The 15,032-nt window shown below is 46.4% G+C and overlaps 1 protein-coding gene across 2 annotated transcripts in view; it reads right to left on the bottom strand.

The window, feature by feature from the left end:
• Positions 1-15,032, bottom strand: part of TRAPPC8 (trafficking protein particle complex subunit 8) — a 1,257,619-nt gene that overhangs the window by 864,929 nt on the left and 377,658 nt on the right. For both annotated transcript variants that reach the window (XM_085605699.1, XM_085605700.1), the window contains one exon: positions 7,783-8,039. In XM_085605699.1, coding sequence (XP_085461825.1) covers positions 7,783-8,039 — 257 coding nt within the window. The remainder of the gene's footprint in view (positions 1-7,782; positions 8,040-15,032) is intronic.

Raw genomic sequence — 15,032 nt, 5'->3', positions numbered from 1 at the left:
CAACTGACTTGTATTGTGCGTTACTTTCACTGTACCTGGGAAGGTGCAAACATTTTTCCTGACACAAACGATGAACTGCTCTGCCCAGCGAGTTGGTCGTATCCACCCAACATCATAATGTGAACTTGCCTGCGTCCCTCATCAGCAATTGCTTGAGAGAGTACGGCTTGGGGCTCCTCTGAGACCATTGGCAGCACTTGCGCAACAGAGTTATAGATGGAATGGGAGTATCGCCCCCAGAGGCACACTATGTTGACAGAATATAGTTCCAGACCAGCAGAAGAGAACATCCACATCCTGAAGGTAGCCAGCCTTTGGGATTCCCTGTCCAGTGGAGTAGAAGGGAATGCACTGGCGTTAACCCTGGAGCTGGAGTCCTGGACCACCAAGCTCTCCAGAGTGGGGTACTGTGTGAGGAAACTGGAGTCCCCTGGAGAGGATGGCGATGGTGGCGAGCAATTGTCCTATGTACAGGAGCTCCTGTGCAGGGCTTGGACCAGGCCGAAGTAGGACATCAGTAAGGGATCAATTAAATGGGAGTAACAGTTCTGTGGAGGCAACTCCCAGTTGAAGCACCTCTGTCAAGATGTTCATCTTGACTGCCACGGAGGATAGCGTAAGGTCCAAGTCCTCAGCCACCCTCCGCACCACCATGGCGAAAGAGGCACACTCCTCTGTAGCCACAGTAGGGGGAGAGATCAGGCCAGTGTCTGGGTAAGTGTCCTGGGTAAGTGTCCCGTCCACGGGCATCGTCCAGATCCTCGTACAAGTTGTCCTCTGTCTTTAACTAGTACCCATTAGGATCTGCAGACCCCTCCCTTTCTTCCCTCCAATCCAGGCTTATCATATGAATAAGGCACTGGATCCATCACAGGGAGTCTGCCCCCTGTCAGCGCCGGAGCCTGCATCTGATGGTGCCCGTCTGGCTCTGTGCTGGTCGGAAAAGACACCACCATGGGGCGTCTGCGGTGGCAGGAGCGTTCGCACTGGAGCAGGCATAGGGGAAGGTCGAGGTGGCTCAACCGGTGCCGCTCTGGATCCATCAATGGATCCAAGGGGTCTGAATAGCACTGGGGGCGAACCAGCTAGCGAGAGACTAGTATGGGCCCCTCCTGAGCCCACAGGGCCTAAAGGCGCAGCAGTAGGGACAACCGCCAAATAGGAGTTGTACAGCCATATAAAACTTGTGTAATTAGGCGGGGGGCGTTCCGGATCCTGGAAACTCTGGGACCAAGAGGTCCTCCTGGACGGGACGGGACAACCAAAATGCCCTTCCCGTTGGACCTTGCTGCCAAGGCAAGCATGTGTGACTGATGTCAACGTTGCAGCATGAGAAATATCCAGAACAGGCACTTTGTATGCCAATACAATGGCAGCAGACTTGGCTCTGGCCATAATCCTTCTGGAGACTACTTCTTGGCCAACACATAGCAGATCTAAATGCCAATGACCATCTACCTAGACAAAGTCCACTTCTGCACTACCTTGCCCTTTTGTTTGCCCCAGAGAACCCCACAAAGAACTGATTGTTCACCCAATGGTCTTTGGTGAAATAGATTTAAAAAAATCTGCGGTCTTCTGGAGTCCAAATAATGGAGTTTGTTGTCCTTTTTCGAGGGGCGAAGTAGAGCTAAAAATATTGTTAATGTGATGAGCTGTTCAACTTGGAAGGGATTCACAATCTTGGTTAGAAATTGTGTTTTAGTCCTCAGCACCAGTTTGTCTGGAAAGAAGATGGTTTAAGGTGGCTGAACTGACAGAGCTTAACGCTCACTCGTGACGAGCTCCGGTTATCATTGTATTGTAATTGTATTTATATAGCGCTTACTGCCCCTGACGAGGCATCAAAGTGCTTTTTCGCGCGAGTACCACGCTACTCCGGAACCTATAAAGGATTAGTGGTGAATTATTATAGTGAAAATATGAAAGTAATTTGAGTGGTGAATATGTTAGTCAGTTATTTGGATTGAGAAGGATAGTAGAGGAATAGAGAAGGAAAAAAGGTACCCTAAACCTCTATAAATATATCCATTACCTCCACTCTCTAATTCATCCCAAACCCCATACCACTACTATGATCCCTAAAACAAGCCTTTCGAGACTCTTCCCTACTCCACCCCTCCCTGCATCATCTCATACCTCTTTTTACTATTCGATCACCAGAACAAGCCTTTCTAAACCCTCCCTCTGACTATTCCCCCTCCACCTCCCTTTTACTCACCCCCACCTACCTTTTACTCATCCCAAGCCTCCTCCTACTGCTATGAGCTCTGAAACAAACAAAAAAATGTAAATCCTTCCCATCTATCCCTCCACTATCCTTTTCAATCCAAACGACAGATTAACATGTCCACCCCTCAAATTAATTTCATATTCCACTATACTAATTTAACACTAATCCTTTATGGGTTCCGGAGTACCGTGCTACTTGACGAAAAAGCACTTCAGCACCTCATTCAGGGGTAGCACGCGCTAAATGAATGCAAACCTTTTTCCCTTCAAATCCCTCCATTATCCTTCTCAATCCAAATAACTGACTAACATATCCACCACTCAAATTACTTTCATGATGAGAAAGACCATCTTCATGGTCATGAGACGTAGAGGAGAGCTGTGCAGTGGCTCAAAAAGTTCACATAAGACAAGTAGGACCAAAATTAAGGTTCCATTGTGGCATTACAAAGGGTTTAAAATGGAAGATGGAAATTAAACTTTTGAGAAGTCTCATCACAACCCACAACAGATGATTTGAATAAGGACGGTAGGTCTGGTAAACACAAAATAGCTGAAAGGGCAGGCCAATAACTTTTAACCATCCCCACTGCAAGTCCTTGCTGGGCAAAAGATGAAACAATTAACAAGACATCCAATAGCTTGGCCTTCAATGGATCCATATTACAGGTACCACATCAAGCCACATATTTGTCCCAGCATCCAGCATAAATAGACTTTGCACAAGGATGCCTGCCTGCAAGCATGACATCCACTATTTTGAGAGGAAGATGGAAAGCAGTCAATTGCTGTAGCTCAACTTCCACTCATAGAGGTATAGACTGCGCAGGCCTGGGTTCAAGACCATGCCCTGCTGTTGTGACAGAACATTCTGCAGAAACAGCAGCCAGATTAGAGCACAGATGCTCATGCTCAACATATCCCGGGTACCACACTCTACTGGCCTAAACTGGAACCTCTTGGATGACTTGGACCTAGTTGTTTATGATCTTTGTAACTCATGATAGAAAAGGTATCGGGAGGAAAGTATAAGAAGTTGTGTGCTCTACTCCAGGCAGAAGGAGTCTCACAGAGAGAGCCTTCGAGGAACTCAAGCTCACAGTTGACATTGTGTGTTCTCAGTGGTGGCAAAGAGATTGAACTAGGTTTCTCCCCATTCAATTAGATGGTGGTCCACCGACTCTTGGTGTAATGATCCACAAGGCGTTGTCAGCTGCGTTCGCCTGTACTGGCATTTAAAGATTACACCGGGAGGTGCACGATCAAGGTAGAGACCTCCTGACACAGGACCCAAGACCTCACACTCCTCCCTCCTGTTTGTTGCAATACCACATAGAGGTGGTACAGTCTGTGAGAATCTGAATCTGCCTCTCCGTGATGGGGGGGGGTCAGGTAAGTTTTCAACGCCAAGTAAATGACCCACAACAGGTTGATGTGGAAACAGGTCTTTGCCACAGACCAGAGACCTCTGATCTCCACCTGTTTCAGATGACATCCAAGTATCCAGAGCAGCCATGCATTTGTGACCACTGTCAGTTCTTGCAGGTGTACGGAGAGGGTTCTACTGCTGGTCCAAGGTCAGTCAAGCAGCCACTACTGCAGATTTTTTGCAGTCCCCCCCAACACCTGGATGGAATCCGACAGGTTCCTTTGATGTTGCAGAGCCAGGATAGGACGCCTGTATGGTCAACGAGCAACATGCAAGAGACCAATAGCACAAGAAGCCTCAGAGCCACCTTCACTGAGACCCAGGACTGAAGCTGAAACATCAGGATCATAGCCCAAATGTTCAGGACTCTCTGTTCCAGAAGGATTACCAAGTAATGTATTGTATACAGAATGGCTCCAATGAAAGGGGGCCTCTGCGGAAGAGTCAAGTGTGACTTTGTCTGGAAGTGGTCCACAATTGACTTGCGAACTCGCCTTCAACTTCCAGCTGCAAAATAGACAGATGGTTCTCCGAAAGCCACTCTGATGTAGGTGGAAGGGGCAGCAGGTTGGAAGGGAATGGCAGGACATAACCCTATTAAACTATCCGCAAAATCCACCTGTCAGATGCAATGGGCTGCCACTCATTTCGAAAATGATTGATCCTGCCTCTCACAATATGGTCATGTGCCACTAAAGGCAAACTAAAGTGGCTTGGAAGCTGCAGCCGCAGGGGCAGGTGACTAAGGTTCGCTGTCCCTGTGAGTCTGGATGCTGCTCATTGGATCCTCTACCCTGACCCTGAAAGTAATGGGGTGCCTGCTGTTGGGGTGGTGGGCTTTGGCATGGTCTGTAATCAAAACCCTAGGCAATGCCTCAAAGGGGGCAAAACTGTTGGGGATGCTGCCTTGTGGATATGGAAAGACCAAGCAAGAGCGCTGTGGCATTACTTTGTTTAAAGCATTCAGAGGGTGGAGTCTGCATTCTGGCCAAAGAGGGGAGACCCGTTAAAAAGGCACATCATTAAGAGACACCTGACATCATCCAAGAAGCCCATAGATCTCATGAATGTATGGCACTGGAGTAACACGCTAGCCATGACTGCCCTGTCACAACAGTTGGTCGGGTCCCGGCCTGACTGTATGACGCATTTGGCCTTATCTTGGCTTTTCTAAATGGTCTGCGCCAAGTAGGTGCACAATTCCTCCAGGAGCTACCCAGACTCATGTCAGGGGAAATGTCCATTCCACATGCCTCCTGGAGGTTCAAACAGAATTTGTTGTCATAGTATTTCGGAGGATCTACATCCCCATCTCACAAGGTCGGCTGGGTTTGATCAGAATCTCATCCAAAAAGTTTGTGGGAACTACAGAGGAAGGCTCTTAAGGCAGGGAAAACATTTTGTCTAAGTCAGACTGAACAGGGGACAGTTGCATTGGGACAGTTCATGGACGCAAGATTGGTCGCGGGTGAGAATAGTTCCGCTAGGAGTTCTGCAGGACAATAGGTTCAGGGTCCTCTTCCAGCATGAGAGGAGTCGGTGCCAACATTAACATGGCACAAATCAGTGTGGATAGTGGTGCCGAACATGGAGCTGGCTCTTGAGTCAGAGTTGAACTCGAAGTATGTTCAGCAGGTACAGACTACATAGAGGGGAGATCAGCCAGCGGTTATGTCACTGGAGGCCTCCGCAAATCTGTGGGGCTCAAAGGTTCACCAGGGGGAACCGGCAAGGTGCCACATGTTCACAACATGGTCTCCTTGAATGTCTCAATCTGTTGCGGCATCATCAATTACCTCGGAAATTCAGGGTGCCTCAGGGATCACCTGTGAAATAGATTCCTCAGCAGGGGACAGGGTACGAAACAGAGCACGCGGACATCCTCTCAACTTCTCAGCAGTTGAGTGACAGGGCGGGGACAAGGCCTAGTTGGACTTCTTATGATTCTTTTTGGACTTTGCCATCCACAAAGACTTAGAGAGCGACAAAGACCTGTCGGTGAAGTGGCCCAGAGAGCCCGAACTGGTGCGCGCTCTCAACCTCAAGCAAGGACAGGAGTTACACGAGTTCCTGCGGTGTTCTGCGACATACAGCTTGGCTTCGAATGCATAAGAGCACACTCTTGGCACAAACTGGAGTCGCGGTCCAAACTAAAAAAACAGAGACATACTTGAGGGTCACATGCATCTTGCTTGCGAACATCCCTACAAGGCTTAAACCATCAAGTTTTAGGAAGGGGCTTGTTCTCTTGCACACTGAAAAAGGAATTTTGCAGAAACAACTCTTCAACTGACATGAAAGTTAGGACTTAGCTCTGTTTCCACGTACAAAGGCACAGAAAGAAAGGAACTGTTGTCAGGAGCTTGGATGGAGTTTATGGAGCTTGAACCACCACTTCTGGAGTAGAGTGGGTTGATGCAGAGCTGTACAATGCCACCTGTGGGCTATGCTGACAAATATTCAGGTACGTGTGAATATTGTAAAGGTAAGGGATCTGCGGTTAAAGCATCCATCAGAACAAGCTTTGGTAATGCATCAATTTTGCCTATGTAATGAGTAAAGAGCTGTTTTCATCAATCATCGTCCAGGAAAAGGAAAGAGCTCCCAGACATGTAATACGAGAGTGGAAAGGATGTGGCGCAGCGGCCAGAGCTGCAGACTCGAGAGCTGGGCAGGTGAAACAATAGAACATTATAGTCCTTTTCAGTATGGATTTTATTGATAAAATTTTGCATTGTTTGTATGTTTTGTACTGTAAAGCCTAACGGTTGCATGTGATTTCATATAAAAACGATTTCAAGGAAATATAATTGCTGAGAAAACATTTCACCTAAACTGTTTAATGGGAATTTTCACAATGAATGGAGTTTACCATTTCATAGAAACCAATTCCTATAATGTTTTTGCGTTCATAATTTGCTTTTTGCATGCTTATTTTTAAAGGTATAAAATAATATGGGTCCAGGTCTTGCATTCAGAAAGGTTTGTCTGAGGTATTTATTTCAATGCTTTACTTTAGGTGACATTATTTCAGATTTATATCTTTTATACTGTGAAAAATGTACTTCGGATGCTGTTAATTCGCTGACCCCTCACCATTCCTAAAAGCCATCCAACCCTAACTCCTCACAATCCTAAACACAATCAATCCTTGCCCCCTAAAAATCCCTCACCACACCTAAACTGCACCAATTCCTGAATCCTAAAAGCCCTTTATACTCTAAGCTCAACCCATCCCAGAAACCTAAAAACCCCTCACTACACTCATCCCCGACCCCTAAACGCCACACATACCTGATCCATTAAATCCCCCCACCACACTCAAACTCCAACCGTTCCCGAACCCTAATAAAACCGTCACTGCCCCTTAAACAACACCAACTCATGACTCCTAAAAAACCCTCACCACCTCTAAACTCTACCCATCCCTCAATCCTTAAAACTCCTTACCACCCTAAACTCCACCCAAACCTGAACCCTAAACACTCTTCACGACCCCTAACCACTACCATCACTGAACTCCAAAATCCTTCAACACCCCTACACTCCACCCATCCCTGGATCCTAAAAAAACATACACCCTTTAACTCCTCTCATCCGTGAACCCTAAAAACCCCTCAGCACTCAAAACTCCACCCATTTATGGCACCTAAAGAAACCCATCCCACCACTAAACTCTACCCATCCCTGAACCTTAAAACCCCAATTCTGTGCTTAAAATCTTCCCATTTCCGATCTCCTAAAAACTCCACATCACCCCTAAACATTACCCATCCCTTAACCAAAAAACTCCTCACTAGGCTTAAACTCCACCCAATTTTAATGTAATTTGGGATTTTTACTTAAAGTTATCTTTCCTTTCTATTGGTTCCTTTACTTTTCAACTTATTTGTATTACCTTAAAATCGATTTCCCATGATTTGGTTCTCTCTACTGTGGTTTCCCAGTTTTCGTTTTCCCATTAATTCACATACATCATACTTTAGCTCAACAATACAATTTTGAGGGTGAGGATAGAGGACATTAACGTCACAAAAGAATTCAGAACAGAAAGAAAGAGATTGACACCCACCACCAAGTGATGCAAGCTATTTGACTGTATAATAAAAACACATACATACCTGGTCATTGAGCTGCCGTATAGTCTTTTCTATATGTGGTAAAAGACCTCTGAATGTGAACTCCTGGATGAACTGTCTAATTCGATCATGGTCAGAGAGGGCTAAGCATCCACCATGAGGGGTACATGCATTTAACTTTTTCACCTCATTCATTAAGACAGGAGGTTTCACATCTTCTGGAACATCAAAATTTTCAGTCGAATCCACAAGGTTATCCATTTGAAGTGGGTGGTTCTTAAAATTATTTGGAAAACCATCTGCCAAGAAAACAAAAATCAAACCTTTAAACAATACAATACTTAGCAATTAGAGTACCATAGAATACATTTGCTACTCTAATTAGAAAAATCCACACTATAAATACAATCCCAAACCTCACAAGCTAAGAAACCTTAAATTAATAAAGTTTTCAAAATAATTTTCTAAAGTTAGAATACGATTAGTAGGATCACACCTGAATTCTTCATCTTTACATAAAAATCTCGAAAACTGTCTGGTTGTACACACCATAGGTTCCTTATGATGCTTGCAAAGAATACTTAATGTTGGATTGACTTTGCTCTATGGCTTTCTAAAGGGGACTGGCAGCTCAAATCCAAGCAAAGAAAGTGGTCCTTCACTTTCAACTATTATAGCTGAATTCTAGAAAACATGTTTAAAGTTCACTGGCTTCTGTTGAACGTGGGTCAAGGGGTCACTCTGAAGAGAGGGGACACTGGGCTCCAATTGTGTCAACTCTACAGTCCTGGGACCTTACCTACTAATGACTGATCGCCAAGTATATCCTTTTAGCACTTGAGTTTCAGGGTAGCGTAGCAGAGCAGTTCAAGGCTCATTCAGGGATACAGTGGTGTGGGGTTACAGATTCAGAACCCCGACCAAGTTCAATAACACAGAAGCAATCAATTTTGTGAAATGCTATACATTCGATAACAGACTAAAATTTAAAGAAGGGAACAGAAAAGTTTCTTGTTAAAGGCTGTCAAACAGTTCTCTATGGCAAGATGAATTCTGTGTTTTTGTGCAAACAGGCTCCACTCAGAATCTCTTCAAGCTTGTGCTTATTCTGTCCCAGTGCACTCTGGACTCGTAGTTCCTTTGGCTAAGGCATGAGGACATTTCTTCAGTGGCAACCTCTCGTGTGGATTCAGGACTGCCCAACTGCCTTCTAGGCCTTGAATGTGCCCAGTGTCTTTAAGGTTCTAAAAATCTGATCTCACCGGATCATTAATGAGGGGGCGCATCTCGTTCTACGAATGCATATGTGCTCTGCCAGCCCCACCGCTCAACTGCACTTGCATGAAAACAGCTAAAATTAGAATGTCTTGCCCACACAGGATAGTGAAGATGAACATGACTCCAGCAATGGCCTTTTGCTCTTCAGGTCATAGGCAGAAGGAATCCTCTGTGCATAGCCTGCCGGGAAGTTATCTGGGCACAACAAATTGCCATCCAAATCCAGATTGAAGATTCAGCATCAGAGCCAGGGTATGGATGGAGTCTTACAGGATTTCAATGTAGACAAAGTTGGCTCCTGGTTCCTATGCACCATCACCTGCCAGGTCGTGGTGGCAATACAGTTCAAATATGAATGGAAGTTTGGACCAATCCATTGGTCTCAGTCTAGGTGTTGGTTTCTATAGTAAACAAAGCAAACACAATAAGATGATGGACTGAGTGATGAAACTTTTCATACACTCACACCCAGTCACAGATCTGGGTTGAATCAATCACCGTTGTTCTGCTCACTAAGCCACCCCAATTTGGACCTAGCCATATGCAAAAACACCCTTGACCCTACTCCTCATAGGAAAAGTCCAGCCCTCGTTTCGGGTCCAGGGAGGACCTGGGAGGGAAATCGGACTGAACTCTTCCGATGAAGAACAGGGTCAAGACTGATGGCTGGGTCCAAACTGTGGTGGCATAGTGAGCAAAAGAACAATGGAGTAAACCCAGATCTCTTGACTGCGGGGGAGTGGTTGAAAAGTTTCAGCACTCTGTCCATCACCTTGATGTGCTCTCTAGTAATCATGCCACACCTTAATTCTAATGGACAGCGAACACAGGTGCTGGAAAAATGAATCCCAATGAAGCCCAGTGGATGAAAGCAAGCACCTGCCTGGCCTCCCTCTTGAGTGGTCTCACAGACCTCTGCTCTACTGGGAGAAAAGGAACACTATGCTGGAAAATGGACAGCTGAGGCTCACCATATATTTGGACCTCAGCTATGGCATGGGGACCTATAATGAAGTATATTCCACTGTAATGCACTTGGTAAAATGATTTTGAGCTGCAACTTCCAGTGCCACCTCTTAAAATAAGGACAGCTGTTGTATTCAGGTGGGATAAGAGGTTCTGAGCAGTTCGTACATGAACATGTACACATGTGTGAATATATGCAAGCTGAGAAAGGAGCATGGTCGTCTGACACATCCTAGCATCTATGCACAAACCACGCTGTTATAGATCGGCCCAGATTACATTTGTATGATCCAAATAGTCATAGAGCATCTAGACCATCCCTCCTGATAAGGTGTAGCGTGTAATGTTTTCACTTTATATGAGAAATTGTGACTGAAGTGCATCTCCAGATTGGTACATGTTTCAAATGTCAGCGTCATTGCACAGTATAGAAATTAGTGGTCAAGGAATCCAAATAAGCCAGTTTTGATACATCTTGATTCCTATACATACTTTATGACTTGGCCTATTTCTCTGCACCAGTCATTAGTAAGATTGGTGCTTTGAGATGACTTTCTGTGCAAGTTGATTACTGTGCCAAACCAGTTAGCAGATCACAGACTCCAGGAAACTACAGCACAATTCCAGGAGGATTAAGCCTTTCCTCCAAGAGGAAATGGGTGGGTTAAAATCTCCATAGCCTTCATCCTACACTTACATGCTAATCTAGGAGTGGAATTTTCCCACAGCACAACAACTGTAAGGCCCAGTCTTTTGTGTCTGCATATAGACTGACCGATACGTTAACACCACGCTGTATTTTAAAATTTGCTACTGCTGCAATTATTGTGGAGTGTTTTAAAAAATTGTATACTTGCTGTTTTTGCCTTCTTAAATTGTTATGCCTGTTTCCCCACTGGTCGCACTGCCTGCATTTAAAATTTGTCACAGCACCATTCACCATTTGGGTGTTTGTTTCCCACAACGACCGCCATCTTGGGAGTAGGGCTGAGACGCCCCCAAGACGTTTACCGGGGCTGCGCTCTAGTTCGAGCGAGCACCGCCTACCACACGCTACTTAGAGGCCATTATGGGGGCGCGCAGCGTCGCGCCGGAGGTGCGCCAGAGGTAAGCCCGTTTGCGCTGGTTCGCGCACGGAACGCGACGGGCGCGGGAAAGGCTGCTTCGTTTGTTCAGGGTGAGTTCACCTACTCCCGAGACGAACTTTTAAGTTTGAACCCCAGTGCCACTACTCTGCCTCTGGCTGAGCCATATACCATCAGTAGGTGTCCAGAAACACTGTCTTGTGGTCTACTCAATGTGAGATCGCTAAGGAAACATCACGAGGAAATCGCGCTCCTTATTGAGTCAGAAAAAATCGATATACTTTTCATGACAGAGACCTGGACCAGGACAGATAGTATGGTGGAGCTGGGTTTCGCCTGTCCTTCAGGATATAAAATCAAACATAAACCGCGGGTGGGAGCCAGGGGAGGTGGAGTTGGCATAATCTTTAGGGAAACCTTACATCTTTCCCAGATTGACATCATGGCCATTCCGGGCTACGAACTATTGGGCTTCTCCCTAAACAGTCAGGGAGGCGTTCTATACACAGTGCTGCTGTGGTACAGACCCCCAGCTAGTTCGTTATCAGAGGTATCAGGGCTTATCGACCTGATTCATGACCTATCCAACTCCCATTCTAGACTTTTGGCATTGGGAGATTTCAACTTATGGTCAGATGGTCCAATGGACTCTGCTTTTAAAGATCTGGAGCAGGCCTGTATAGCAACGTACAGTTGCAACAGCTGGTAACCTCGTTGACCCATTCAAAAGGCCATATTCTAGATCTGATCTTTGCAGATATAGGGAATGTAGTTATTCAGAACATCCAACCTCAATGTTGGACAGACCATGCATTGGTTCATTTCACCCTTTCTTTTCCTGCAGCCTCTATGAAGAAAGGTAGCCTAGGTGCTACTAGGGTGGGTAGACAATGGTCTAAGCTTTTGAAGCAGTCCACCCTGCCTGCCTTGCTCCCGATGGGTTTCTCTCTAAGAGACAGTGTGGACGCAAGCTATGAAATGCTTAGCCAGCGAATTGTGGCTTCACTTGACTCGTTAGCTCCTGTGCGAAAAATTAGAGATAAGTCCACTCATGCTATGCCGTGGTTTTCAGAGGAATTGCTTCAATCTAAACTCCAGTGCAAGAGGACGGAGCGTGCCTGGAGAAAACAGTATCGGGAATGTGATAGAGCCTGTTATAAGCGAACTCTGGCATCTTATAAAGTTCAGATTAGATGTGCCAAAGCTAAATTCTTAGAGGACTCCCTACTGTCGGCGGCGAACAAATCTCAGGCGCTGTTTAAAATTGTCAAAGATCTATCACGCCCTGCCTGTATCGCAAACGATGTCCCCGTATCCCAGTCTTTGTGTGATTCATTGGCACAGGCCTTCGAGGAGAAGATTGCCACCATTCTGAGCAACCTTGCTATTTCGTCAAGCTCAGGCACTCAGCCTCTGCCCTTTCCTACCTTGAAATTTGTCATGGAAGAAGGTGTAGGTTTAGCAAGCCTGAATAGCTTCCCGGTTCCATCCTTTGAAGAATTCAGCGCATTGGCTGATAGTGTCTCCTCAGGCTCCCCCCTTGATCCACTTCCCCACAAATTCTGGAAGTTATTTCGGGAAGAACTTTTTCCGCCATTATTTGCGACCTGCTGTCAATCTCTCAGGTCCACACGAGTACCGGATTGCTGGAAGTTGGCAGTGGTGTCTCCACTTCTCAGAAAGGAAACTCTGGATCCTTCTTGCCCTGCCAATTATAGGCCCATCTCCCTCCTTCCTTTTCCAATCAAAATCTTGGAGAAATGGGCCACAAAACATCTTTCCAGCTATCTGGAGAGTAATGCCTGCCTGGATGTGGCCCAATTTGGTTTTAGACCAGCCCATGGGATGGAATCAGCATTGGTGACTGTGCTTGATGACCTTAGGACGCGTGCCGACCAAGGTCTGGCAGCCTTTTTAGTGCTGCTCGATATGTTGGCCGCGTTTGACACGGTCAGCCATATGATCTTGATCAGGAGATTGGAGGAAGTGGGGGTGACTGGCTTGGCCCTTGATTGGCTGATGTCCTATCTGGATAATAGACACCAGGTAGTGGCCCTGCCACCGTTCAAATCTACTATCAGAAGGGTTGGCCAGGGCGTGCCTCAAGGGTCAGCCATCAGTCCCATCCTATTCAATCTTTACCTCCGTCCCCTGATCAAGTTGATAAAATCTTTTGGCATCGCAGTCACCAACTATGCGGATGACACACAACTTATCTTCTCGTTTGAGGGTAAGGAGGCGGTGTCACAAGAGATCTTCCATCGTTGTATGATCTCTATGGCAGATTGGCTATGCCACAACTCTTTACAATTTAACAGCTCAAAAACAGAGGTCTTACACTGTTCAATTGACCGCACCCCTAGGCCTCTTCCGCCGGACTTTTGGCCTTCTTCCTTCCAGGGCACCAGTATACCAGCAGATTATGTACGGAATCTGGGAGTATTTTTTGGCTCCAATCTTCAACTGGATGCATCTGTCAACAAAACAGTGGTAACGTGCATGGCTTTGCTTCGCACGTTAAGGAAGATCTTACCACTACTCCCAGCACAGGCAAGACCAGAGGTAGTGCGGAGTACCATCCTAAGTAGGCTGGACTACTGTAACGCACTACTTCTGGGAGCCCCGATGACTCTGGTGGGTAAATTGCAGCGGGTGCAGAATTTTGCGGCTAAACTGGCCTTGTCACGCCGGAGTGTTGACTCTTCCATCACTGCGCTCAGGGACCTTCATTGGCTTCCAGTCCTTCAGCGCATCGAATTTAAAGCCCTCTGTATAGTATTTAGGGCTCTTCATGAACAAGGCCCCATTCCTTTACAGAACATGTTCTCGTGGTACACTCCGTCTAGATCTCTCCGCTCTGCTACAGCTTGTCTGGTGGTAGTCCCTAAAATCCTGAGGACTCGGTTGGGTGGCCGATCCTTCAGGTATTCAGCAGCAACCCTGTGGAACTCTCTACCGTTGGCTTTGAGAAGGATGGGAGATTTCCCCTCTTTTAAGAAAGCCCTAAAAACACATCTTTTCCCAAGAGTGGCGTAATTTATACAGTGGTTTGATCATATCGTGCAGGTTCCATCAAATGTCTAAAGCGCCAGGATGCCTGTTGGGTGACAGTTATTGCGCTATATAAGTATATCTATACATACATACATACATTTCAGCAGTGGTAGTCATATGTGCTTGGGAAGGAGCTGGTAGGCCAGGGTGGAAGGAGATGGACTCAGAAGGTGATACCTCAGAATTGGAAATAGTTGTCATCTGTACTCCCGCCCAGCATATAGCATAGGGGTGGGGCAGGCAGTGGGCTCCTTCCTGCTAGAAACTAAGGGGGAGAAGGAGGCTGTGGCATCGCTACGTTGAATAGGTGCCCAAACAATCAGAGGAAACTCCACCACTCTCTTTAGGTTAATGCAGAGCTTCAGAAATCTGAGATGGATCCTGCAAGACTAGAGGAAGGACCATATTGGCTGATGAAACCATGTCAGGAGTCTGGAGTGTGTGGACACTCTCCATGGTTACTCACTTTAGCTCTCTTACTCCCTCTCAGAACTAGTAGAAGGTGGACTTACTGGGACCCTGAGGGAGGGTGTCCCCCTGGACCTGGCCTTGTCCTGTTTTGGTTCTGCAGACACTTATAGTTATGCACAGCTAGCCTGCAAGTGGCAGAAGGCCCACCTAGCCTAGAAGCACAGGCATGATTAGTAATCTGCGTGTAAGACCGTGAGATTGCTGCCAGTAATTCCCCAGGTCAGGAGAGCAGGACCAGGCCCCTACTACTGAGCTGCTTTTAAGATGAAGAAAGCCAACGAGGATTAAAAGACTGCAGGAAATCTTCACGAAGTTCTAGGGGCAGGAGGGCCATAGAGACAGTCCCAGTGGCAACAACATGCACCACCAAAACCAAACGACTGAAATCCCTGCTAGAAACTGTCCAAAGGATTCTGGGGTTACAGGCAAATGGAGAAA

The sequence above is a fragment of the Triturus cristatus genome, chromosome 5_1 (genome assembly GCF_964204655.1).
Source record: "Triturus cristatus chromosome 5_1, aTriCri1.1, whole genome shotgun sequence".
In the NCBI taxonomy this organism is placed as follows: domain Eukaryota; kingdom Metazoa; phylum Chordata; class Amphibia; order Caudata; family Salamandridae; genus Triturus; species Triturus cristatus.
Note: the sequence above shows the minus strand (reverse complement) of the source record. Positions and strands in the feature narration are given on the sequence as shown.